This window comes from Aotus nancymaae, unplaced genomic scaffold (assembly GCF_030222135.1).
Source record: "Aotus nancymaae isolate 86718 unplaced genomic scaffold, 86718_ANA_hifiasm-v0.15.2.pri h1tg000067l, whole genome shotgun sequence".
In the NCBI taxonomy this organism is placed as follows: domain Eukaryota; kingdom Metazoa; phylum Chordata; class Mammalia; order Primates; family Aotidae; genus Aotus; species Aotus nancymaae.
Window position 1 is genome coordinate 22,764,480 of NW_026988482.1, and position 24,023 is coordinate 22,788,502.

Genomic DNA, 24,023 nt, shown 5'->3' on the forward strand with positions numbered 1-24,023 from the left:
CTACAGGTATGTGCCACCATGCCTGGCTAACTTTTTTGTGTTTTTAGTAGACACAGGGTTTCATCGCATTAGCCAGGCTGGTCTCGAACTCCTGACCTTGTGATCTGCCTGCCTCAGCCTCCCAAAGTGCTGGGATTATAGGCGTGAGCCACTGTACCTAGCCTCATTTATATGATTATTATAGAGTGAAATTTCACTAGACACCTCTCCTTCCTATGTTCTCCTCTGTCTCCCCAGGGGCTGCTGCTGAATATATAGCAGGGAGGACCTGCAGCCAGGGCTCCAGGCACCTCCCCCTGCCCTCTTATTCAAACCTATTGCTTTCTGAAGATCAAGAAAAGCAACCAACTGGAGAAAGCTTTGCAAGATTTTTATCATTACTAGTTTATGAGAGGATTTCTCAGTTTCTTGGCCAGGGTTTCAGCCTAGACTTCAATTCCTAGGTTCCATCAGTTTTCTTCACAATATTAAATTAAAAACTGACATTTTAACATGGGAAACTATTTCACACCATGAATTTAAATAATACTATCAGGCTAACCTAAAGGCCGTTCTCAAATAAGACAAGATGTTAAGGAAGCCAGCCACAGCCTCTATACTACCCTCTCCTCCTGGAGCATTCCGTAACACTAATGCCACTTTATTCTGGGAAATACAGAAACCATGGAAGACCTAGAAAACTGGATGACGTCAGGAGCAGCTCAGTGAGAAGTGGCCTAATGCCCAAAGCAAAGTAAGTTATCACATCACATCATGGTGGAACACGCTCAGATAAGCTGCAAGAGCCAGTTATATCACAAAAGTAATGGATAAAACTTACTTCCACAGCATGATTACAGAGAAAGACAAAAAAATAAATTTGATGTGGGAATTATACCAAAAAAGAGTATCTAATTGGTATATGGAGTTGAGGAAACTGGTTAGTAAGTGCTTAAATAGGTAAAGAGTAAGTGGTTGAGAAAGAGGAGGAGGAACCTAAGTAGATGGAATATTATCTCCAAACAGGGCAGGAAAAGGTAAAAAGCATAAAATCAAAATGTTAATGGCTGCATCAACAGGCCCCAAATTGATTTCCTTTTTTCTTTTTTTGGCTGCTCCTTGTGGAGCAGGGCTAACCCACAGGCAGTGCGCCCGGAGTAGCCATGCCAATTTTCAAATCCCCTTCTCCCCCATTTCCCTTGCCTTTTCCCAATGCCACCAGCCTGATTCTGTTGTCTTTAGCAACAAGAGCCTGTCTATCTGACACTCAGAGGGGAAGAATTTTCCTTAGCACAGTAGTTAGGTGACCACTTACCTTCGGCTTCACGTCTTTTGAAGGCAAGATGGAAGGCCTGGCAGAGGCGACAGCAGGGCGTTTGGGTGGGGCAGCTGGTACTAAGCCTGAGGCAAGGCTCATGGGTTTTTTATTCAACCCACCAGTGGTGGTGGGAGCTGGCTGCTTAGGGAGAAAAGTGGGCTGTGTTTTGGCTTTCGATGTTGAAGTCTTTGCAGGCTGAGTGGAGGCCAAAGGTTTTAGGTTGATTGTTGTTTTTTTTTTTATTTTTTATTTTTATTTTTTAAAGGCCAACATCAAACACACAGACAAGAATAAAAACAAATAAAAAAAAAGTATAAATTGCACAATTCAAAGTAAAATTATAAGCAATGAGGATAGATGCAACTTAAAATTGGCATTTCTTTCTTCTGAGCTCAATAAATAATGGAATGAGACCAGGATAGAGAAAGATAATGGGGATTAGTTTCTTAAGGACAGTGCCACAAATTTTGGCAGTTTGGCACCTGAAGATTTAATTTAGTAAAACAATTAACTAACTCTTAAAACTAACTTTTGGTGGCTAAAATAATTCTACAAGAAAATCATTAGGAGGTGATTAAGCCATTATGACCTCTTATTTTTTTTTAAGAACTTTTTAATTTAACTTTTTGAAGCCCCTGGACATGCTGAAACTACCTGTATCTTATGGGACAACAACAGCCACAGCCTACAGTGTGGCTTTTGAACTTTGCAGTAAGTACTAGGGTTATGTGTCTGAAGCTATATGATCCATCTTCAAAATCTGCATTCTCTTTTTATGAATGGAGATTTCAGAATCTTTTTTTCTTTCATCTAACACTGAGTTAATAGCAAACAATTCGGAATTTATTTCAGAATATTTTTGCAATTGTCCTTTTGGTTGTTGTTAAGGGAAGTAGAAACAATCTCTACAGAACATTTTTTACAGATATGTAAGATAATAGGGTCAAAGGCTCAGATTTTAATTTACCATAGGCCACTATGGTAAATGAGAATACAAGATATTTTCTAAGCATGTCCAAGCATGAGGAAGGACCACAATAGCTCAGAAGAAAGAAATGTCATTCATGATTCAAGCAATAACAGCAGAAGATAATGTGTTTAAAAATTCTGGCAGTAGAAGATAACCACCACTCTGGCACCTACCTTTGTTTTCTTCTCTGGGCTTGGTGGGAGCTCCTTGTTTGGTGGGGTGGTGATGTCATTTCCAGCCCCACTCACAGCAGGCCTTCCTTCTTCTGGCCTGGCTACTCCTAAGGGGAGAGGGTGGGTGGGAATTCTGCTAAGCAAACGTTTTTCACACTCATTTTGAAAATACAAGGCTTAGCAAAGACAGACCACTAACTAGCACTTCATTTTGAAAAAAGTCCACAGGGTTATGCTGCTGAAATGTGGACAAGATTCCGAAGTTCTCATTGTGATGGAGAATAGTTTTAGATTCCTCAGATTCAGGAGGCTGACCCTGTGGAGAAGTAGTCTAAGTGGCACATGCACGAATGATCGGTGGAAAGAAATGGTCCTTTAAGTTTGGTTTCCCTTCCCTGGAGACCAAAGGGACTCTGTCTTCCAACCACTAGCTCTCCAAGCAATAGGACAAAAACCTCTTCTACCTGAGTCTACCTTTGAAATAAATGTTGCTGTGAGATGGGGTAAGAGCCAGAAGATCATTCAATGACTCCCTTTCCTTCCTTTCCCTATAAAGAACCACTTTATAGAGGATGCGAGATTAACCTGATCTAGTTCTAACAGTGACCCAGATTTCCAACAAGGCCGAGGAGACCCATGGAACAAGACCCAGGGCCAGAAATAAAGTCTCCTGCCTAAGGCAACATAGCCTCCTCTCTATGGAGAGGTTACTCCAGATTTCAATAGGACTACACCTGAAAGCATTAAAATACTGTTGAATTTATAATCTTGCTGTGCCGGGAAGGCCTTTCTAACTGGCACAAAGTCCACAGGCCACAAAAGTTTGACTAAAGAAAAATAAAAAACTTCTATGTGGCAAAAAACAAAAAAAGACAAAACATTATAATAAAACTCAAAAGGCAAATGAGAAACAGAAAAAATACTTGACCCTCATGCCAAAGACAAAGAACTTATTCTATAAATTACTCCCACAAATCAGTAACTGCTACAAAGGCCAATAAACCACTGGAAAAATGACCAAAACAATATTAACACATTTTATAGAAAAGAGATACAAATGTCTTTTGAACTATGAAAAGATGTCCAATGTTAAGTATGATAAGAAAAATAAAAATTAAAACCCCACTGAAATGTCTTTATTTTATTTTATGTTTGAGATGGAGTCTCACTCTGTCACCCAGGCTGGAGTACAATGGCGTGATCTTGGCTCACTGCAACCTCCGTCTTCCCCATTCAAACAATTTTCCTGCCTCAGGCTCCCAAGTAGCTAGGATTACAGGCATGCATCACCTCACCCAGCCAATTTCTGTATTTTTAGTAGAGACGGGGTTTCACCATGTTGGCCAGGCTGGTCTCAAACTCCTGACCTCAGGTGATCCATGCACCTTAGCCTCCCAAAGTGCTGGGATTATAGGCGTGAACCACCATGCTTGGCCTGAAATGCCATTTTAACATTAACATATTGTCAAAAGTCCTAAAATTTTAAAATAACTATTGAGACTAATATGGAGAAATATACTTAGTAGGTATGTGAACTGCTATGACTCATAGGCAGGGCTGCCTGACAGTGTCATTTTCTAAAAATTACAAGTACACACAAATTCTAATCCAGAAAACCAATTTCTAGTAATTTATCTTAGAGGTGTATTTATACACCAGCAAAATAGTAAATGTGCAAAGTTTCCACCAGGTCATTGTTTCTAAAAGCAAAAGAACAACTCAGTAGTCTGTTAATAGAAAACTGGTTATTATGGTAGAAATATCAATGTAATCTCTGAATGAGAAAAAACAAAGCATGGAGAAATTATTTTATAATTACTATGCAATGGTCTCTACTAAGTGAAAAAAAAACAGCAAAGCATAAGTATGTGAAACCGTTTATCTTGAAAAGGGATGGGGGATAAGATAGTACTGCAAATACACTTGTATATGCATTTAAAAAGAATCTTTGAAAGGATTATAATTAAACAGAACAACGTTGTGGGGGAAAGGATGAGACACAAAAATCGGGAGGGTAGGAAGCTTAAAACATTTTGAGAAAATATTAGATTCACAGGAAGCTGCAAAGAATTACATAGGGAAGGTCCCTGTGTACCCTTTTACCCAGTCTCCCCCAGTATTGACATCCTATGTAAATATGGTATACTACCAAAATCAGGAAACGGAGACAACCCACAGAGCCTACTCAGATTTTTCGCTTTAGATGCACTTATTTGTGTGTGTGTGTGTGTGTGTGTGCAGTGCTATGCAACTTTATCAAGTGTAGTTTTGTGTAACCACTACCTCAGCCTCCCAAAGTGCGGGGATTACAGATTACCTGGCCTAGAGTGGCTGCTTACAATCAACAGGATTTCTTCATATTACCCCTCTATAGCCATACCTACCCATCTCCTCTTTCCAATCCCTAAATATATGGCAACTACTATGCTCTCCATCTCTATAATAACTTCCAGTACACTATGTTAAAAAAGAGTGGTGCAAGTAGACACCCTTGCCTCATTCCCAATCTTAGATGGAAAGCATTCACTTTTTCACCATTAAATATGATGTTAGTTGTAGGCTTTCTATAGACGCTCTTTGTCAAGTTAACTAGTTTGCTGAGAGTTTTAACATGGATGGTTACTGGATTCTGTTAAACAATTATCCTGTGTTTATATTTTTTTTCTTTAGACTATGAGATGACAGATTAATTTTATTTGATTATTGTACTAGTCTGGTATACCTGGAATAATTCCAATTTCAATTTTTTTTTTTTTTAAAGAGATGGGGTCTGTTGCCTGGGCTGCAGTGCAGTGGCATAATCACAGCTCACTGTCAACTCAAACTCCTGGGCTCAAGAGACCCTAATGCCTCAGTCTTCCAAGTAGCTGGGACAACTGGCATGTGCCACCATACCTGAATAATTTACAAAAAAAAATTTTTTGAAGAGATGGAGGTCCTGCCATGTGGCCCAAACTGACTGGTCTCAAGCAGTCCCCCCACCTCAGCTTCCCAAAGTGCTGGGATTACAGGCACAAACCTCCATCATAATTTTAATCTTTTAAATTTATTGAAGTTGGTTTTATGACCCAAGATCCATCCTGGCGAATGTTAATGGGAATGTATATTCTGTCACTGAGTGGAATTTCTATCAATGTCTATGAGATTTTGTTGTCTGATGGCATTGTTACATCTTTACTAACATTCTGTTTAGTAGTTCTATCAATTGTGATCCACCTACCTCAGCCTCCCAAAGTGCTGGGATTACAGGCGTGAGCCACTGTGCCTGGTCTCCCATCTTTTAACTTTTAACCTACCTATGTCCTTATGTTTGTTATGCATTTCTTATAGATAGCATATACTTAGGCCATTATTTTTTCTTTTCAAGACAGGTGTGATCATGGCTAATTGTACTCACTGTAGCCTCTACCTCCTGGGCTCAAGCAACCCTCCTACCTTAGCCTTCTGAATAGCTAGGACCACAGATGTGTGCCTGTGCCATGCCCAGCTAATTTTAAAATTATTTGTAGAGATGGGTTCTCCCTGCGATACTCAGGCTGGTCTCAAACTGCTAGGTTCAAGTGTTCCTTCTGTCTCAGCCTCCCAAAGGGATTACATGCAGGAGCCACTGCACCTGGACTCCTTGAGTCATTTACTTAAAAAAAAAACTACTCTCTAATCTTTGTCTTTTAATTGTAGTACTTAGACCATTTACATCTACAATAATTACTGATGGCCAGGTGCTCACTTGCAAGCTCCATCTCCCGGGTTCAAGTGATTCTCGTCTCAGCCTCCCCAGTAGCTGGGATTACAGGCATGTGCCACCACACCCAGCTAATTTTGTAAAGATGGGGTTTCACTGTGTTGGTCAGGATGGTCTTGAACTCCCAACCTCAGGTGATATGCCTGCCTCAGCCTCCCAAAGTGCTGGGATTACAGGCATGAGACACCATGCCCAGCCCATTTGTTCTTTTTCTCATTTCTCTGTTTTACTTTCTTGCTTTCCTGTTGGTTACTTGAACTTTTTTTAAATCTTTAATTTCCTTTTTTCATTTTTCAAATTACATCTCACCCAAGGTTACCTGAACATTTTTTAGAATTCTATTTTTATTAAAAAATGTTTTTGAGTATAGTGCTTTGTATAGTTTTCTTAGTGGTTGCTCTATGACAATATTCATACAACCAACTGGTATCAATGTTCTACTACTGTTTTTTTCTCTAGAGATGGGGTCTCACTCTGTTGCTCAGGCTGGTCTCAAACTCTAGGCTCAAGTGATCCTCCCATCTCAGCCTCCTGCGTATCTGGGACTACAGGTGAACACCACCACACCCAGCTACATTTTACTACTTTGAGTAACCTACTGGTAAAATGTTTTGCTGCTGAGCCCATTTAAGTTTTTAATTTTAATTATATTTTTCATATTGACAACTAACATTTGGTTTTTATATAACTTCTATTTATTTGCTGAGGTTTTTAGTTATTTGTTTCAAGGGAATTCATACTTGCTTGTTAAAGCACTTTTATGATGGCTGCTTTAAAATTCTAATTTTGCACTTTAGCATGCAATCACCCTATTTATATTTAGTACACGGGTTATGACTGTAGTTCTGGTGACAATTTGCAATTATGCCCCATTGTGTTCTGGTTCTGCTAAGGTTCTAACTTCATCCCTTTTGGTACTGCCTGAAAGGCTACAGGGACTTACCTGGGCCAGCCAGTGTTAGCACATAGGGGCTGAGTGATGCTGGAACCACAGAATAGAGAGACCTTCCCCTGGCCTGTTCTCTGGCTGCCTGAGACAGGCAGACCTCCTGTTTGATCTCTGTTGGGGTTGCTGGGAGCAGGAAACATCTACCTTGGCGGCTTTCTTCTGCTAAGGGGAAGAAAGCAGAGGTTTCGAATCCTACGAAAGTCTCCTGCCACTGGGTAAAGGATTACAAGACACCGGGCCTATAGAAGCCATTGGTGCTGTCCCCTGGTAGGGGACTAAGTCTGCAGGCAGACTGAGCCCACTGCTGGGTATTGGTAACGAAATAGGGCTCACCACTAGGTCTTTGGTGGGATTTTTCTTTCTTGTTTTTTTGGCAATAGAGAACAGATTTTCTCAATTTGTTTTCTTTTTTTTTTTTTGGCAGGGGGCAGGGGGGTGACATTTGCTTATTGGTAATTCCAGGTTATAGGCCTCTCCAGTGCCCAGCCAGGGATATACAGGAAGAGAAAGACCCCGTCTCCACCATCATTCAATCAATTCATCAATCCCAGGGAGTTCGCTGCACTGTTGTTCCTCAAGTCCTGAGATCCCCACCGGGTTTGCCTTCTTTCTACCTCATATTCCTTTATGGAATTCTGTTCAATTATTTCCAGAGTATTTAGTTGTATTTACAGGGGAGGAGCAGAAAACAATGAGTTGATACCATCTTGTCTTGATAGGAGGTTTTTTTTTTTTTTAATGGAAAGCACTTTGTACTTTTTGATGTTTGAACCATATGTACTTTTAGTCAAAAACTGAGTATTTTTCTAGTTTTAAAATGTGATGGGGAAAAACCACAGTCAATAACTGTGCAAGTTTGTTAACGCCTTTGTTCTACAGCAAGCTCAAAGAAGATCTTACTTGTGTGACCAGCTGCCACTGGCCCCAGACCACTATAAATATTTTTCAATAAGCTCAGCATTTTTCGGTAAACAACATGAATATTTCATAAAGTCACACTGTTTATGACACAGGCATACAGTAACTCAACCTGTACAAATAAATGTAACTGTGCATAAGCAGAAACTGCTGTCTCTCTGTTCAGGCAACTTCTTTTTTGTTGTTTGAGACTTGATCTTGGTCTACCCCCCAGGCTGGAGTGCAGTGGCACAATCGTGGCTCACTGTAGTCTCAACCTCTTGGGCTCAAGTGATCCTCCCACCTCAGCCTCCCAAGTAGTTGGTACTATAGGTATGCGCCACTACGCTCAACTTTTTTGTATTTTGCCAAGTTGCCCAATCTGGTCTCAAACTCTTGGCCTCAAGTAATCTACCTACCAAGGCCTCCCAAAGTTTTGAGATTACAGGCATGAGCCACCAAGCCTGGCTATCAGGCAATTTCTAGAGACTAACACTCACGTATCCCCAGAGTTTCACAAAAGAATGTCTGAAGTGGAGCTCATTAACTCTTTCACTGAACTGTGCTCTACCGTTGGGTCGTTCTATTATCTATACTACCACTGGCTAGGAAAACCAGACTCATATCACAGCATGACCTTCAATTCCTCTTTCTCACTTACCTTCCACATTCCAGTTTCACTTTCAGTTATCTTCACCTGTTACATTTCCTCTCTGATGTCCTCAGTGTTTCATCTGCCATTACCTGAATCAAATTTTCCTAACAGGATTGTCTGCCTTCAACTCTTTGTCTTCCAGTTCATCATACTTACTGTGAACAAGTAAGTCTTCCTAAAGCTGACCTGGAGCTACTTTATCTGCTGTCATGGACAGTCACCATAGTTTTCACAACATGGTAGTAAGGTTTAAACTTTTCAGTGGGGCATCTGAAGCTTGGCAAGATTGGATTCCAAACAACTTTCTAGAATTTTCTCCCATCATTTCTTGCCACATATGTTAAAGATGGCTTTGGACTATTTCCTTAACCCACACTCTCTCCTCTAGAGAAACCTCAAGGTGAATGAAGCGGGTGGGTCTAAATGGCTCAAATTGGTTAAGAAGGCTATGGGATCCAGTATACAGCTGACTGGACCAAGCTGAGCCAGTAAGAGATAATTACTTGCTCACTGTCAGTATAGACGAAGACATGGAAATGTCAGTCACACGACACTGGAACCCTGACATATATGGTGGTAACAAAGCTGGCCACAGAGCTCAAACCATGGCAACTCAATGCCATTCTGTCCCAAGCAGAAAGAGTCACAAGGGAAGCAAAAAGAGATGACAGAGGAAATACAGATTACCGAAGGGAAGAAAATAGAGCACATGTGCAGGGAAAAGCAGAGGTCCCAAGAGAGATATACACAATGGTGGCAGCCTGGCACCATTTCCTGTGACTGGATGCCCTGCAATTCCTCCATTGTTCTCTTTCTTACCTAACATGAGCTGCCTAGGCTTCATACCTTTGCTTATGAGTTCCTTTGTCTGGAAGGCTTTCCCTCCGCATTGTTTGGCATCCTAGGGTTCCAAAGCCCACTTCAAATGTTTCCATGATTCACAACCCTCCCACTGCCCCCCAGCCCTCCAACTGGATCGTAAGTTGCTTGAGGATAAGGAAAATTTCCAGTGTCTAGACAGTGAATGCAAATAGTAGGCATGTTAAATGAAACAATCTTCATATAAAAGTTTTATCTACATAGTGGTTAGCAGAGTCAGCATTTAAACATTTATCAGGTGAATGCATCAGTGTATTTGTCAGTCATCTGAAATTTTTTTCTATTAGCACAAACTTCTGTTAGTGTGAATTAGAAAGAACTTGTTCTGAAAGAAAGTCTTCACTCATGATCACCTAGAAGGTATGTGGTACTGCACAAAGCACCTGGGAATCAAGAAAAAGATGACAGAGTCCTGTCCAGGAGGAGCTTACAATTCTGCCACAGCTAGAAGGAAGCAACAGCACAGGACACCTGAATGCTTGTGATCCTGATGTCATAAGAAATCAAAGAGGAACTATAAAGCTTCTCTGCTCATCTCCATAAAAAAAAAAAAAACCCATAACACCTGTATGTCTTCTACTTACCACTCCCCTAGAAAATACCATTTCTTTACTCTGCCCTTGTATGGAAAGAAAATTTCAAAAAGCAAAAAACAAACAACAACAAAAATATCATTTCTTACTTTCAAAGAAAAAAATTTCATTAAAATGTACTGAGAGTAGTAAATATTAGAGAAAACAGGTCCCAGGAAACAAGACTTTTTTTTTTTTAAACAAGCAAAACACATGTTTTAAATTCCCATTTACAAGCTCGTGAATCATGGCTCTTTGTGCTCAAACCGGACTCGGAGAAAAACAAGCTTTTTTAGACCATCACAATAAAAGCTGTGGGGGGATGGGAGACGGGGCCAGGAAGAAAGACACAGAAGGCAGTCACAAAGACCCCCGACACTCAGCTGTTTTATTAGGTTGCAAGTCTCTCCTCCTCTCCCCGCTTTCTGTTTCTTTTCTTTCTCCCTACAAATCCTCCCAAAAACACATACAAAAAAGAGAAAACTAGAAGCAAGATTTGGTCAAACATGAAGAACACAGAAAGAATATTAAATAGCTAGCTCTAAAGGGCTCTTTTGCAGCTTGAACAAAAGTAAAACGTTCTCAAAAGCAAAATAGAAAACAGAGCTTCCATCCAGGCCATGCAACTTAATGAGAGGAGGTTAGTGCTGATAAACCCATTGTGAATCTATACAAAGTGACAGATTTTCAAGCAAGGAAATCAATCAGTTGCGATTGGAGGATTTAGAGCTCAGGAATCATCTGGTTCAAACCAACTAGGGGCTGAGGGCTGGGCCGATGGGGGAGGGGTTGGACAGGGTGACAATGAGGTCAAGAAAGGGGCTCTAGATTTTATGCCCACCATTCTCTGACCCCATTTCACCCCAACCCACATATTCAATTCACACTATGTGTCATGCTAGCAAGACATTCGCCTTGACCCTGCCAGATTCACTTTGTTCTCTTTTTTGCCTCACTCCCAGCAAGCTTCCAACACAAGGGAATTAAGCTTTCCCCAGGCAGTCACAGAACCCAGCTGTAAAAAGCTGCTTAGTGCTCCTGCCGGTAATCTGTCACTTTAGTTCCTTCCTTGCTGTCTGCTTGATCCCAATGGAGGCAAAATTTAGAAACATACCATCACGTGGGGGCTCTTCACACAGGAACGATGGAGTGCTCTGGGTTGCAGTGACCTCAATTTCTTTCTTCCCTGCCAGAGCTGTCTGTCCTGGCTGTTTCTCTCCTCGCTGGCAGACCTGGGAGCATGAATCAATTCTAGTTTCACTAATATCTTCCTGCCCTTTTTCCTTGCTGCTCCCTTCAGGAATCTGTTCCAGCTTACTATGGAGATACAATCCAGCAGTGCTGAGTTCCTTCTTCCCAGAGTTACTGCTGCTGCTGCCGAAGTGGGCCAATTCTTCTCTCTTCTTGGCCACTGGGTCCTTGCAGATGAAAGGAGGTATCTCTTTAGTAGACAAGCTGGGCAGTTTCTCAGGGCTCAATGTGTAGCTAGCTGTCTGTTCCTCACCCACAGTCATGGAGCGCTTCATGACAGGAGCTCCCAGTTTCCCAGGCATAGGACTAGGCATTGGGCTACTGGAGGGAGGCAGGAGGCCAGAAGGCTCTTCTCGGGCAGGGAGTTCAGGGTACTTATCTGCAAGGTTGACAGCTGGGGGAACTGAGAGGTGAGAACATTCAGACAGGGCCCTGCGCACTGCCTTTTTCTGCTGGGGGGCTTGGTTGAGCACAGCCTCCTCCTCGGTAGAACTCAATTTCTCCAACTCCTGATCATGGTCTCTGATGTGAGAGCTTGCATTCAAATGTTCCTGGGTGAACTCCACCATAGTGATTGGCGGAATGGTGGTGGGTGAGTGCTCAATAATAGGGGCTGGGTGGGCTAGAGACACCAGGAGTGGGGACTCACATTTCAGCTGCTCCGAGTTATCATTTACCACCCCAATCACTGGGCAGCCAGGGGTGATGCTTTTCTCCATCTCTCCTGGAGTTGCTTCCCTTGAGCCCAGAGGGCCTTGAGCCAAAGGATGAAAGTTGGGGTTCCAAACACTGGTTTCCTGCTCCTTAACATACCTAGTAGGGATGTCAGCAGCCCCAGGGAAATCCAGATCTGACTGGCTCTTGGTTTCTAGTCCATTCTTCCCTGCCACCTTCCCCTGAACTGGAATGGTTTTGTTTTTGTCTGGCCCCTCTATGAGTCCCAAATGGAACGCGGAGGTCTTCTGGTATACCGAGTTCCCCTCCAAGGGATGGTAGGTCTCTGAAATCACATACCTGCTCTCAAGGTGACCGGAGGCTGCTTGATAGTCCTTGTCCTGCACTTCAACGCTGAGCTCTTTGTCTAGCTTCCCCTCAAAAAAGCAGAGCTTATTCTGCTCCAGGAAGCTGGCATTCTTCATAAGCCCATCTTTCGGCTGCCCGTCCATGCTGACATTCAGCCCGATTTCATTCAGTTTACCCTCTGTCCTCTGCCATTCGAATCCAGTTTGACTGATTTCTTTTGGGGAGTCCATCTGGCACTCTGCAGGCTTGCCCTTACTGAGCTGACCGTACGCGGCAGTGAGAGAGACTGCCTGCTTGTCTGAGAGCGACATCGCCTCTTCCACTGCTCTCCCCGCTTTTGCTCCTGGAGCTCTAATACCACCTACGATCACACAGAGCTTGCAGTGACATCACACCAATTCCCCAGTATTCAAGACATAATTCATCTTTCCCTCAATCCCCCTCTCCTCAAGCAGTTGGGTGTTAAATGTACTTACAAATGTGAAAGAAAGAAAGGAAGAATGAATGAAAGAGAAAGAAAGGAAGGAACCTGCTGCTTTCTGCAACAACAAAATGCTACTGTTAATCTGAGAATGTAATTTCCTGTTAACTAGCACTCTGTTTAGATCTGCAATTTAAAACACAGTATGTTGCCAATCCAAGCACTGAGGATAGTAATTATTTTGGCTTTCACTGATATAGATACATGTATACCCACACACTCACTTATCTGATACCATGCCCACCCTTCCACATTCACCCACTCAGAAAACTGTTTTAAAAATAAGCAAGACTCATTTGCCAATCCCCAGCTATAACCCCCGAAGAACAATGAATCCAGGAAATTGCTCAAAATTGGACTTAAAACATATCCCACACCTTAACGTAGTATTAAAATTGCAGGCATTCATTTTTCAGAGGAAGAGTGGGTTTGCTGTCATAGCAACTTATCAAATTCATTTGAAAACTGACTTGAGTGGGGTCCCCAAAACCCATTAGAGCTCCATCTGTAGCTCTGCATAATGAAAGAATTTAATAAAGAGTTCATTTAAAGACTTCAGAGACCAGGGCTTTGGGGACAGGTATTCTAATTATAAGACATTTGTGTGACAACATACCCCTGATGTGTTTACACCTGTCCCTGCCCCCCACTTGGTTCCTTGGATGAGCTCAGTTGCTCCCTCCATTACCAGCCCTGCTCTTTCCAGCCTGATAATCTTTTAGGTGTCATGTGAACACACTGGGGGCAGTTTATCTTTCTTTAACCTCCAGACTTAGGACTCTAACAATTTGTAGCTTGGAGTTTTCCCCACCCACCAGAGCCTACTGCCCCCATTTAACTCAGCACGGTCCTTTGCTGCCTGGGGTTTTGAGATCACAAATTGTATGTTCAAAGTGAAAGACCCATAAAACAAAATTCTGGGAAAAAAAATTACATTGTAAGGATAGGCTATACTCTTACTTTGAAAAAAGCCGATTTTTCTTGTCTAGCTGTAAGTCACTATCTTGCACTAACATAGCAAATTGTGAAATATTCTATCAGTAATCCAAAGGAAGTCTTTTTCCAAGGTGAAGAAAAGATTTAGATTTTTTTTTTAAAGACTATTTGTGGGGAGAAAGATCCAAGATGGCCAATTACTAACAGCTTAGGATTGTAGCTCCCAGTGAAAGCGCAGAGAATGAGAGGATGCCACACTTTCAGCCAAATTTTTGTTGCTCATAGACCAGGAGATTCCCAGTGGAGGAGCCCCATGGGTTGCCAGCGCGACTCTTGTGGCCGGCGTGGCGGTTCCCGGTGGAGAGTAAACGGGATTGGGTCCCCTTGTGGTCGACATTTGGAGCTCCGGGAAGGCAGAGTCACCTATTCAGCTGATTGAAAAAGGGATTCAAGAAGGAAGCCAGACCGGAGATTCCCAGGCAGAAAAGCACCATGAATCTTAACACTGCTGTTTTAGCCGGCGCAGTGGGTTGCTCAGATTTTGGCGCTGGGAATCAACAAGTTGGATGTCCACTCAGAGACCTAATTTGAAAGTCGGTAATTACAAAGACGACAGGTGGATAAATTTACAATGACGGGAAGAAACCAGTGTAAAAAGGCTAAGAATACCCAAAATCAGAATGCCTTTCCCTCTACAGGGGATCACAGTTCCTCATCAACAAGGGAACAAGGCCTGATGGAGAACAAGTGTGTTCCATTAACAGAATTAGGCTTCAGAATGTGGATAATAAGAAACTTCAGTGAGTTAAAAGAACATGTTCTAGCCCAATGTAAAAAACTAAGAACCTTGAAAAAAGATTTGATGAAATCCTAATGAGAATAGACAATTTAGAGAGGAATATAAGTGAATTAATGGAACTGAAGAATGTAATATGAGAACGCCAAAAAGTATGCACAGGTTTTAACAGTTGAATTGATCAAGCAGAAGAAAGGATATCAGAGGTCGAAGACCAACTTAATGAAATGAAATGAGAAGACAAGATCAGAGAAGAAAGAGTAAAAAGGAATGAGCAAAGTCTTCAAGAAATATGGGACTATGTGAAAAGACCTAATTTACGTTTGATAGGTGTACCTGAATGTCATGAAGAGAATGAATCCAAGCTGGAAAATATTCTTCAGGATATTATTCAGGAAAACTTTCCTAACCTAGTAAGGCAGGACAATACTCAACTCCAGGTAATACGGAGAACACCATAAAGATATTCCTCAAGTAGAGCAACCCCAAGACACATAATCGTTAGATTCACCAGAGATGAAATAAAGGAGAAAATTCTAAGGGCAGCTAGAGAGAAAGGTCAGGTTACCCATAAAGGGAAGCCTATCAGACTCACAGCAGAAACTTTACAAACTAGAAGACAGTGGGGGTCAATATTCAATATCCTTAAAGAGAAGAATTTTCAACCCCGAATCTCATATCCAGCCAAACTAAGCTTCATAAATGAAGGAAAAATAAAATTTTTCGTGAATAAGCAAGCACTCAGAGATTTCATCACCACCAGGTCTGCTTTACAAGACCTTCTGAAAGAAGTACTATACACAGAAAGGAACAACCAGAATCAGTCATCCCAAAAACTTACCAAAAGGTAAAGAGTATCTCCATAATGAAGAATTTATATCAACTAATGGGAAAAATAGCCAGCTAGCATTAAATGACAATTTTAAACTCACAAATATCAATATTAATCCTAAATTTAAATGGATTAAATGCCCCAATCAAAGACACAGACAGGCAAATTGAAAAAAAGTCAAAACCCATCGGTACGCTGTATCCAGATCCATCTCATAAGCAAGGACATACTAAGACTTAAAACAAAGGGTTGGTGGAAGACGTACCAATCAAATGGAGAGAGAAAAAAAAAAAAAACCCAGGAGTTGTAACTTTTGTCTCTGACAAAATAGACTTTAATAGTAACAAAGACTAAAAGAAACGAAGAAGGACATTACATAATGGTAAAAGGATTAATGCAACAACAGGAGTCAATGATCACAAATATATATGCACCCAATATAGGAACACCCAGATACATAAGACAAGTTCTTAATGACTTATAAAGAGACTTGGACTCCCGCACAATAATGCGGGAGACATTGACACCACATTGTTCATATTCGACGGATCAACGAGATAGAAAATTAACAGGGACATCTATGATTTGAACTCATACCTGGAACAAGTAAACTCAGTGAATATTTATAGAATTCTTCACCCCGGGTCCATAGAACATACATTTTTCTCAGTATCACATTACACCTATTTTGAAAGTGACTACATAATTGGAAGTAAGTCACTCTTCAGCATTTGCACAGCATTTCACAGACTTAAATGAAATATTGGTTGGCTGTTTGTTTGTTATTTTCTTCCCTTATTCCTTCATATCTTCGCTGTTAAGCACAATTATCGGCATAAAAGAGGTTTTTAATATCTATTTTTAGATTGCATTCCAGCCTGGGCAACAGAGCAAGATTCCTGTTCTCTCTCTCCCCCTTTCTCTTTCTTTCTTCTCTTTTTCTCTTCTTCCCTTACTCCCTCTCTCCCTCCTTCCTTGATTAAAAAAAAAAAAAAAGACCATTTGCATGACTTTCCATCCTGTTTGCCAAGTAAATAAATAAAAGGCCATTTGCCATAAACTGCAATAATTTGATTACAGTTTTTAAATAATGCTTTTAGAAAAAAGGGTAAGGTAAGACTGTTCTTTGGTCTATAAAATGTAAAGAAATTACCAAGGTCCAGCACAGAGAAGTTTGCTAAACTGTAGCCTCTGTCCCCAAGAATTCGCCTTCTCTATTCATACCACTCAAGTTCCCAGGAAGAGTGTAAGGATCAGCCGGGCCCAGTAGTTCACGCCTGTTATCCCAGCACTTTGGGAGGCCGAGGCGGGCGGATCACAAGGTCAGAAGATAGAGATCACCCTGGCTAACATGGTGAAACCCCGTTTCTACTAAAAATACAAAAAATTATCTGGGTGTGGTGGCTCGCGCCTGTAATCCCAGCTACTCGGGAGGATGAGGCAGGAGAATGGCTTGAACCTGGGAGGCAGAGGTCGCAGTGAGCTGAGATCGTGTCAGTGACCTCCAGCCTGGGAGACAGAGTGAGACTCCATCTCAAAAAAAAAAAAAAAAAAAAAAAAAAGTACAAGGATCAACTTTAATACCTTTTGCATTACCTTCAGTACCTGCCACAGGGCTACGTTCATGATCATGAGTGGCAATGCTGCAATGCTGAAAAAAAAATGTGAATTTCCATTTACCTCTGCCCTGAACATGAACTGAGCCTCATATATATTTCTTTCTCTTGATCTTGAGTTATTTAGTAGTAATACAAGACAAAGCACAATACAGATTCATTGGCAAGAAACCTGGTTTCCATACTCTATAGCAAAGATCTTGCTAAGAAAAAGGAAGTGAGGTATAACAAAATGAAGAATGCCAGGAGAATCATGATTCTAATTAGTAACAAGAAAAAATACAAGGCAAGATTGGGTACACAAAGGTCTTAGTCATGGAACACAGTTCAATTCTTGCTTTCTTATTCTTTTTGTTAATATAACTGAATAATATAATTAAGCACGTATAATATGTGATCAAAATTATTAAAGTCTGGAAGCCATGGCTCAGACCTGTAATCCCAGCACTTTGGGAGGCTGAGGTGGGCAGATCGCTTGAGCCCAGGAGTTGGAGACTAGCCTTGGCAACATGGCAAAACCTTGTCTCTACAAAAAGTATGAAAAATTAGGTGGGTATGGTGGCACACAATTGTGGTCCCAGCTACTCGGAAGGCTGAGGTGGGAAAATTGCCTGGGCCCAGTAAGCCAAGGCTGCAGTGGGCCGTGATCAAATCACTGCACTCTAGCCTGGGTGAGAGGAAACCCTGCCCCCCACCCAAAAAAAAAAAGGTCTAGGGGTGGGGAAGGTTTTGTTGCAATGCAGTCTGAATATACCAGAGGAAAGTCTGGAAAATATCTTAGAAATCAGGTAAGCCTCAACAACCTCATTCTCTCAAAAACTAGTCACTTCACCTGAACCACATACATATATACACTCTTAATTTACTGACACCTATCTTTGGGTTGTGTGGAAAAAATTAATTTGGCTTTGAGTCAGAAGGCCAGATATTAAAATCTCTCTGTGTCACGTAATAGTTAAGAGTCTTAGAAATTCATTTAACTGCTCTTCGTTTCAGTTTCTTCCTCTATAAAAGGAGGGGAATCTTTAAGGTGCTCCCAGATTCACAGTTCTATCACTCTCACATCTGAAATTGAAACAGGCATTCAAGGAATCAATCACAGGCCTGCTGCTATGTTCAATTCACAGTGTGATTTCAACTTGGGGCTCCACTAGGCAGTATGTTCAGTAGCCTTTGTGTCTCATGCGAGGGTGCTGCCTATTGGAAGAGGCATGACTGGTCACGGCAGATGTTGCAGCATGACTGAAGAACATGGTAGTTGACCCTCATATTCTGAAGAAGTGGAAAATACCAACACAAAGAACAAGCATAGAAACTGTTCCTTAGAGTCAATTATTTTTAGTTCTGGCCAGCCTACCCAGATCTACTTCATTGGATCCTCCTTGTCCAACAGCTAAGGCAATAACTAAAATTACAAGTGCCTGCTACCTTCAGATATCACATATCCTGCCTCAGTAATGCTATCCATAAACAACAGACTGCAAAATGTGAACCAGCCAAAAGACCAAGAGCAGAAACCAGGAGAATGAAACCAGGCACAAAGGCGTGCATATTCCAGACTACAGTTCATACTGTGTAGATCAGAAATGTGGTCATCCTTAAAGAATATAATGAGGTCAATATCTAGCAACTAGGCTAAGCAGTGGCCTCATAGTTACAAGACTCAGGACACTAGAGTTGAGAGAGGCAATCTGGGGAGGGGGGCGGCCAGGGTCAAGAAGTTCAAGCCCACAGAAGGGGTGAATACCCAAGACATCATGCCAGCCAGATGCTCAGGGGTCTGAGTACAACAAAACACATAGCCGTGAGGATTGAGGTAATATAAAAGCATTTGACAAAGTAGTTAAAACACAGAAATACATAATGTATCCACTGATGCTAGCTTTAAAAAAACAACCAAGAAACGATATGTATATATATGAAATAGGTTTTCCCATTTCCTATAGGGAATCTGATGTGTGGTAATAAAGCCTAAGTCCCTGGACTGGAGAACTGCTGCACTATGATAAAGAGACCAAAACAAAACAAAAGAAACCAACCGCTACTACTTAAAATAAACAACATATGAACCGTAATTTCAATCACTAACAGATAAAAAGAAGAGCTAAATTTCAAAATCTGGGGCACTGCCTAAGAAAAATGATAACCCATTTCCTGACTCCCTTTTAGGACAAGGGTCCATTCTATCCATAAACAGTACTACAAGGACACTAAAGTATGTGTGACAGTATAGAGTCTGAAGGCTGGGGTTTCCCTAACAGGCCCCTCATTTTACAGAGGAACAAAAGGGGGTCTAGAGGAAAAAAGTAGTTTGCCCATGATCAAATGGTAAAAACTTAGTGGAAAAGCCATATAGAAAATGCTAGATTTCTGACTGCCAGTTTTCCCAAACCACTGAGCAAAAATTAATCATAGTCACTAGATGATTCTCCTTTTCGATGTATCTCTCTCTCTCTCTCTCTCTTTTTTTTTTTTTTGCTCAGGCTGGAGTGCAGTGGCATGATTTCGGCTCACTACAACCTCTGCCTCCAGGGCTCAAGTGATTCTCCTACCTTAGCCTCCCAAGTAGCTGGGATTACAGGCCTGTGCCACCACACCCAGATAGTTTTTGTATTTTTAGTAGACACAGGGCTTTGCCATGTTGGCCAGGCTGGTCTCGAACTGCTGACCTCAGATGATCCGCCCACCTCAGCCTCCCAAAGAGCTGCAATTACAGATGTGAGCCACTGTACCCAGTCCAATGTATTTTTTTTTGTGACCACTGAAGAAAAGTACTTTAATTTGGAATTATAATTTAGTTCTTTTGTGATCAATTCAAAACTCCCAAATTATTACACAGTATGCATACACACATGTGTATGTACGTGTGGTTAGGGAAGCAAAAGGGAGTTTGAAATAAAGGAGAAAAAGAAGCAATGCACTTAGTTTCAGTGGTTACCTTATTATCTTAAGAATGATCTTGTTTTAATTATGCTAAGAGTGAGTAAGGTGTGGGTGACTTATTCCTTAGCAATCTTTAGTTTCTAACTTCCAGTCTTAAAAGAACTTAGCTTTATGTTAATATCCTTCTACAGTGCCTTAGCACTATGAGTTTCCTTTCATGCTGCTTCTGAGTAGGAAGACAGGTTTAGCCCCACTAAGAAAAAGCAGAGAACCAGAGGCTTTTACAGAGGGGAGGGGACAGAGTAGCTTATACTTTGATTACACTATTGCTTTTGCAAGGAATACAAAAATATTAAATGGAAGAATAATTAATGGCTTGTTGTACCCCAAATTAGGTGAATATCACCTGGATGGCAAATGATGGGGAAACCCTAGTATAGAATAATTAGTAAAACCCAAGGAAGGCTGGGCATAGTGGCCCACACCTGTAATACTAGCACTTTAGAAGGCTTAGGTGGGAGGATCACTTGAGGTCAAGAGTTCAAGACCAGCCTTGGCAACGTAGCAGGACCCACATCTATAAAAAAAAAATGAAAAAAAAAAAAAAATTTTTTTATTTTTAGTCAGGTGTGGTGGTGCACGCCTGTAGTACTAGCTACTTGGGAGGCTGTGGAGGGAGGATCACTTAAGCCCAAGAGTCTGAGGCTGCAGTGAGTTAATTATGATCACGCCACTGCAATCCAGCCTGAGTGACAGAGCGAGACCTTGTGTAAAAAAAAAACCCAGCAAAACACTCTGAGAATGGTCAGTTCAGTACTCCAGTCCAAATAAGAATTACAGACATAATCTCACTCAGGGATGCAGATTTATTCACAGGAAACAACCACAGCAATAAACTCCAATCTCCTAGCCACTGCAAAATTGTATCAAGTTGGTGGATGAGGTAAATACATGAAGTTTGAAAAGTGTGGGCCTGCCTAGGTAAAAAGAAACACATTTAAAAACCAGAAGACTTAAACTCTAGATTCACCTGCCACTGGAATTCCTCACCTCTAGGTTCTTCATCCCAAGTAGCTGGGATTATAGGTGCCTACCACCACCACACACAGCTAATATTTATATTTTTAGTAGAGATAGGGTTTCACTATGTTGGCCAGGCTGGTCTCGAACTCCTGACCTCAGGTGATCCTCCTGCTTCGGCCTCCCTAAGTGCTGGGATTACAAGAGTGAACCACCGCAGCCAGCCTCCTGCCTCTAGGTTGTATTCCTGCTCATTCGCCTCTGTAAAATCTCTTTGACCTGCTCCTGAGTCCTTCATATTATCACAATATTCTATCCCTTTTTAGGATTTAGAAACTACACTGTAATCTTTTATTTATATGCCTTTCCTAGGAGTTTCTAAAAGGTAGGAATGTGAACTGTGTATTTGAGCCATGTGGGTGCCCTACACAGTGCTTGACTCACAGTAAATAAGCTTTCAAAAAAGATCTGCTCAGTCAAAGGATGAGCAGATTCCTTTTATATTGTATCATTTGACCTGATCTGTCCCATCATTAAAGCTGTCTTCAACCCAGCCCAAGAGGTGGTGATCTGGAATGTCCTTTGAGCTAAAGATTGCAAAGTTCCATTCCATTCTGTCTGAGTCTGAAGAAAGTGCTTGGATTCCTATATATCTCGGCAGAAGGTGATTTCTAGGACTCCTGGAAAAGCCTGCAGGTCTCTGATCCCAGTAGATGTACTGGCAGATATTTCTGTTTTTGCCCTGTGCTAGGAGTTAGTATTTAACTTGTTCAGAACCTTGGTTTTTATACATGACAGACAACTAGTTTCTCTGCATTCTTTCTTATCAGTTACCAAGGCAACACTACTTTTGAGGTTGACCAACTGTTCCCAGTTATTGCCTCCAGGAAACAATTATCATTACAATGAAAGTCAATAATTCCACTGTTAATGATTGATGACACATACTCTTTGTTAATAAAAGCTAAGGTTGGGAAGTTATAATCTAATTTCTTGCCCGGAAGTAAATGTTGCAAGAGTTTAGACATAAATACATATATGTAAAATTATTTCAGAAACCGTATTTTACATTTTAGAAACATTTCTTACATGTTTTAACTGAAGAAAATAAATCATGATTCTCCCTGATTAACTTTCAAAAGCTGAGAAGCAAATAGACAGAATGAAAAGTTGAGGCAAGTAATCTGATTTATGTGAACCAAAGACATGAAAATGCTTATGGATAAGAAATCCTCTAAAGGCTGGGCACAGTGGCTCATTCCTGTAATCCCAGCACTTTGGGAGGCTGACGCAGGTGCATCACCTGAGGTCAGGAGTTTGAGACTAGCCTGGCCAATGTGGTGAAACCCCGTCTCTACTAAAAATACAAAAATTGGCTGGGCAGGGTGGCATGCACCTGTAGTCCCAGCTACTTGAGAGGCTGAAGCAGGACAATTGCGTGAACCTGGGAGGTGAAGGTTGCAGTGAGCTGCGATTGAGCCACTGCACTCCAATGTGGGCAACAGAGGGATACCGTCTCAAATGAACAAACAAACCTCTAAAAAGTACAACTAGAAATGTCAAGCCTTTGTTAAGCCTAGTATTGACCCTCCCATGGCCTCTCCTCAAAAGTAAAGAGAATCATCCAACTAAACTAGGTAGAAAGAGAACACTTTTCTTTAAGCAAAAATCTAAGATTCTCTGTTTATAGAGGCACACAATACCCCTAGGAGCCTTCAGGAGCTTACTTTCTTCTCCTCAATTTCATCTCAAAATGTTTCACAGATCTCCCTGTTTCCCAAACTTGACTTTATTCTATGCACCTGCACTTCACTATGTATGCCTTTACATAAGCTGTCCCCTAGAATGTTCTACTTTATTTGCTAGCAAACTCTCAGCCATACTTTCAGAGTCTCCGGTGTGAAGCTTTCTCTAGGTCTTGTAGGAAAACTTAGTTCCTTTCTGCTCCGTATTTCCATAGGACCTAGCTCACATTTCTATCCTCTTTCAGAAGAGTAAACTTCTCTCACTAGAGGAAAATTGCCTGCTTTCCACCCTGGAATCTCTGAAGAGTAGAGAATGTGTTTTATTAGTCTATTTTTAGAGCAAGAGTAATGCCACTTGGTATCTACTGAATGAATGAATAAACTAAATACTAAAAAGTACAAATCATGCTGTGTGTCTGCTATTTGCAGAGCAATAGGCAGTGTTTATACACTTTGGGAGGCTGACATGGGTGGATCACTTGAGCTCAGGAGTTCAAGACCAGCCTGGGCAAAATAGCCAAACCCCGCCTCTACAAGAAATACAAAAATTAGTGGGGCATGGTGGCATGCACCTGTAGTTCCAGCTACTCGAGACTGAGGTAGGAGTATCACCCTAGCCCAGGAGGCGGAGGCTGTGCACCACTGCACCCCAGCCTGGGCGACTGAATAAAAAATAAAATAAAAAAAAGAATAAAAGCCCCTTACTGTCCCCTTCATATTTTAAAGAAGTAAATATATCTGCAATACTGAAAATCAAAACAAAGTTTTTATTTTAACAGTTGTGTTCAGAATCCCCCAATGCTATTTGTCAACCAGAGAGTATAAGTGAAGGGTGAGGGAATATGAGGGGAAGAAGCTTCTTTTAAAGTAGGATAATCTTCTGAAGCTGATGGGGCCAAAAATCAGAAAAAAAAAATTAATAATAAAGTAGGATAATCAAGCCAGGCATGGTGCCTCACACCTATAATCTCAGTACTTTGGGAGGCCAAGGAAGAAGGATTGCTTGAGGCCAGGAGTTCAAGACCAGCCTGGGCAATATAGTAAGACCCCCGTCTCTACAAAAAATATTCACCAAGTATGGTGGTGCAAACCTGTAGTCCCAACTACTTGGGAGGCTGAGACAAAAGGATTGTTTGAGCCTGGGAGGTCGAAGCTGTAGTAAGCCATGATCATGCCACTGTATTTCAGCCTGGGTGACAGAACAAGACCTTGTCTCAAATAAATAAATAATGTCTATCAATGATAGACTGAATAAAGAAAATGTGGCACATATACACCACGGAATACTACGCAGCCATAAAAAAGA

The 24,023-nt window shown here is 41.3% G+C and overlaps 1 protein-coding gene across 12 annotated transcripts in view; it reads right to left on the bottom strand.

Annotated features, from left to right (window-relative positions):
- MAP4 (microtubule associated protein 4) overlaps positions 1-24,023 on the bottom strand; it is a 225,455-nt gene that overhangs the window by 22,188 nt on the left and 179,244 nt on the right. For 8 of the 12 annotated variants that reach the window (XM_012473817.3, XM_012473826.3, XM_012473816.2 and 5 more), the window contains 2 exons: positions 2,441-2,547; positions 1,295-1,492 (listed from right to left, as the gene is read on the bottom strand). In XM_012473817.3, the coding sequence (XP_012329240.2) occupies positions 1,295-1,492; positions 2,441-2,547 (305 nt within the window). The remainder of the gene's footprint in view (positions 1-1,294; positions 1,493-2,440; positions 2,548-24,023) is intronic. The other 4 variants (XM_012473818.3, XM_064367035.1, XM_012473820.3 and 1 more) reach the window with 2 other exon arrangements.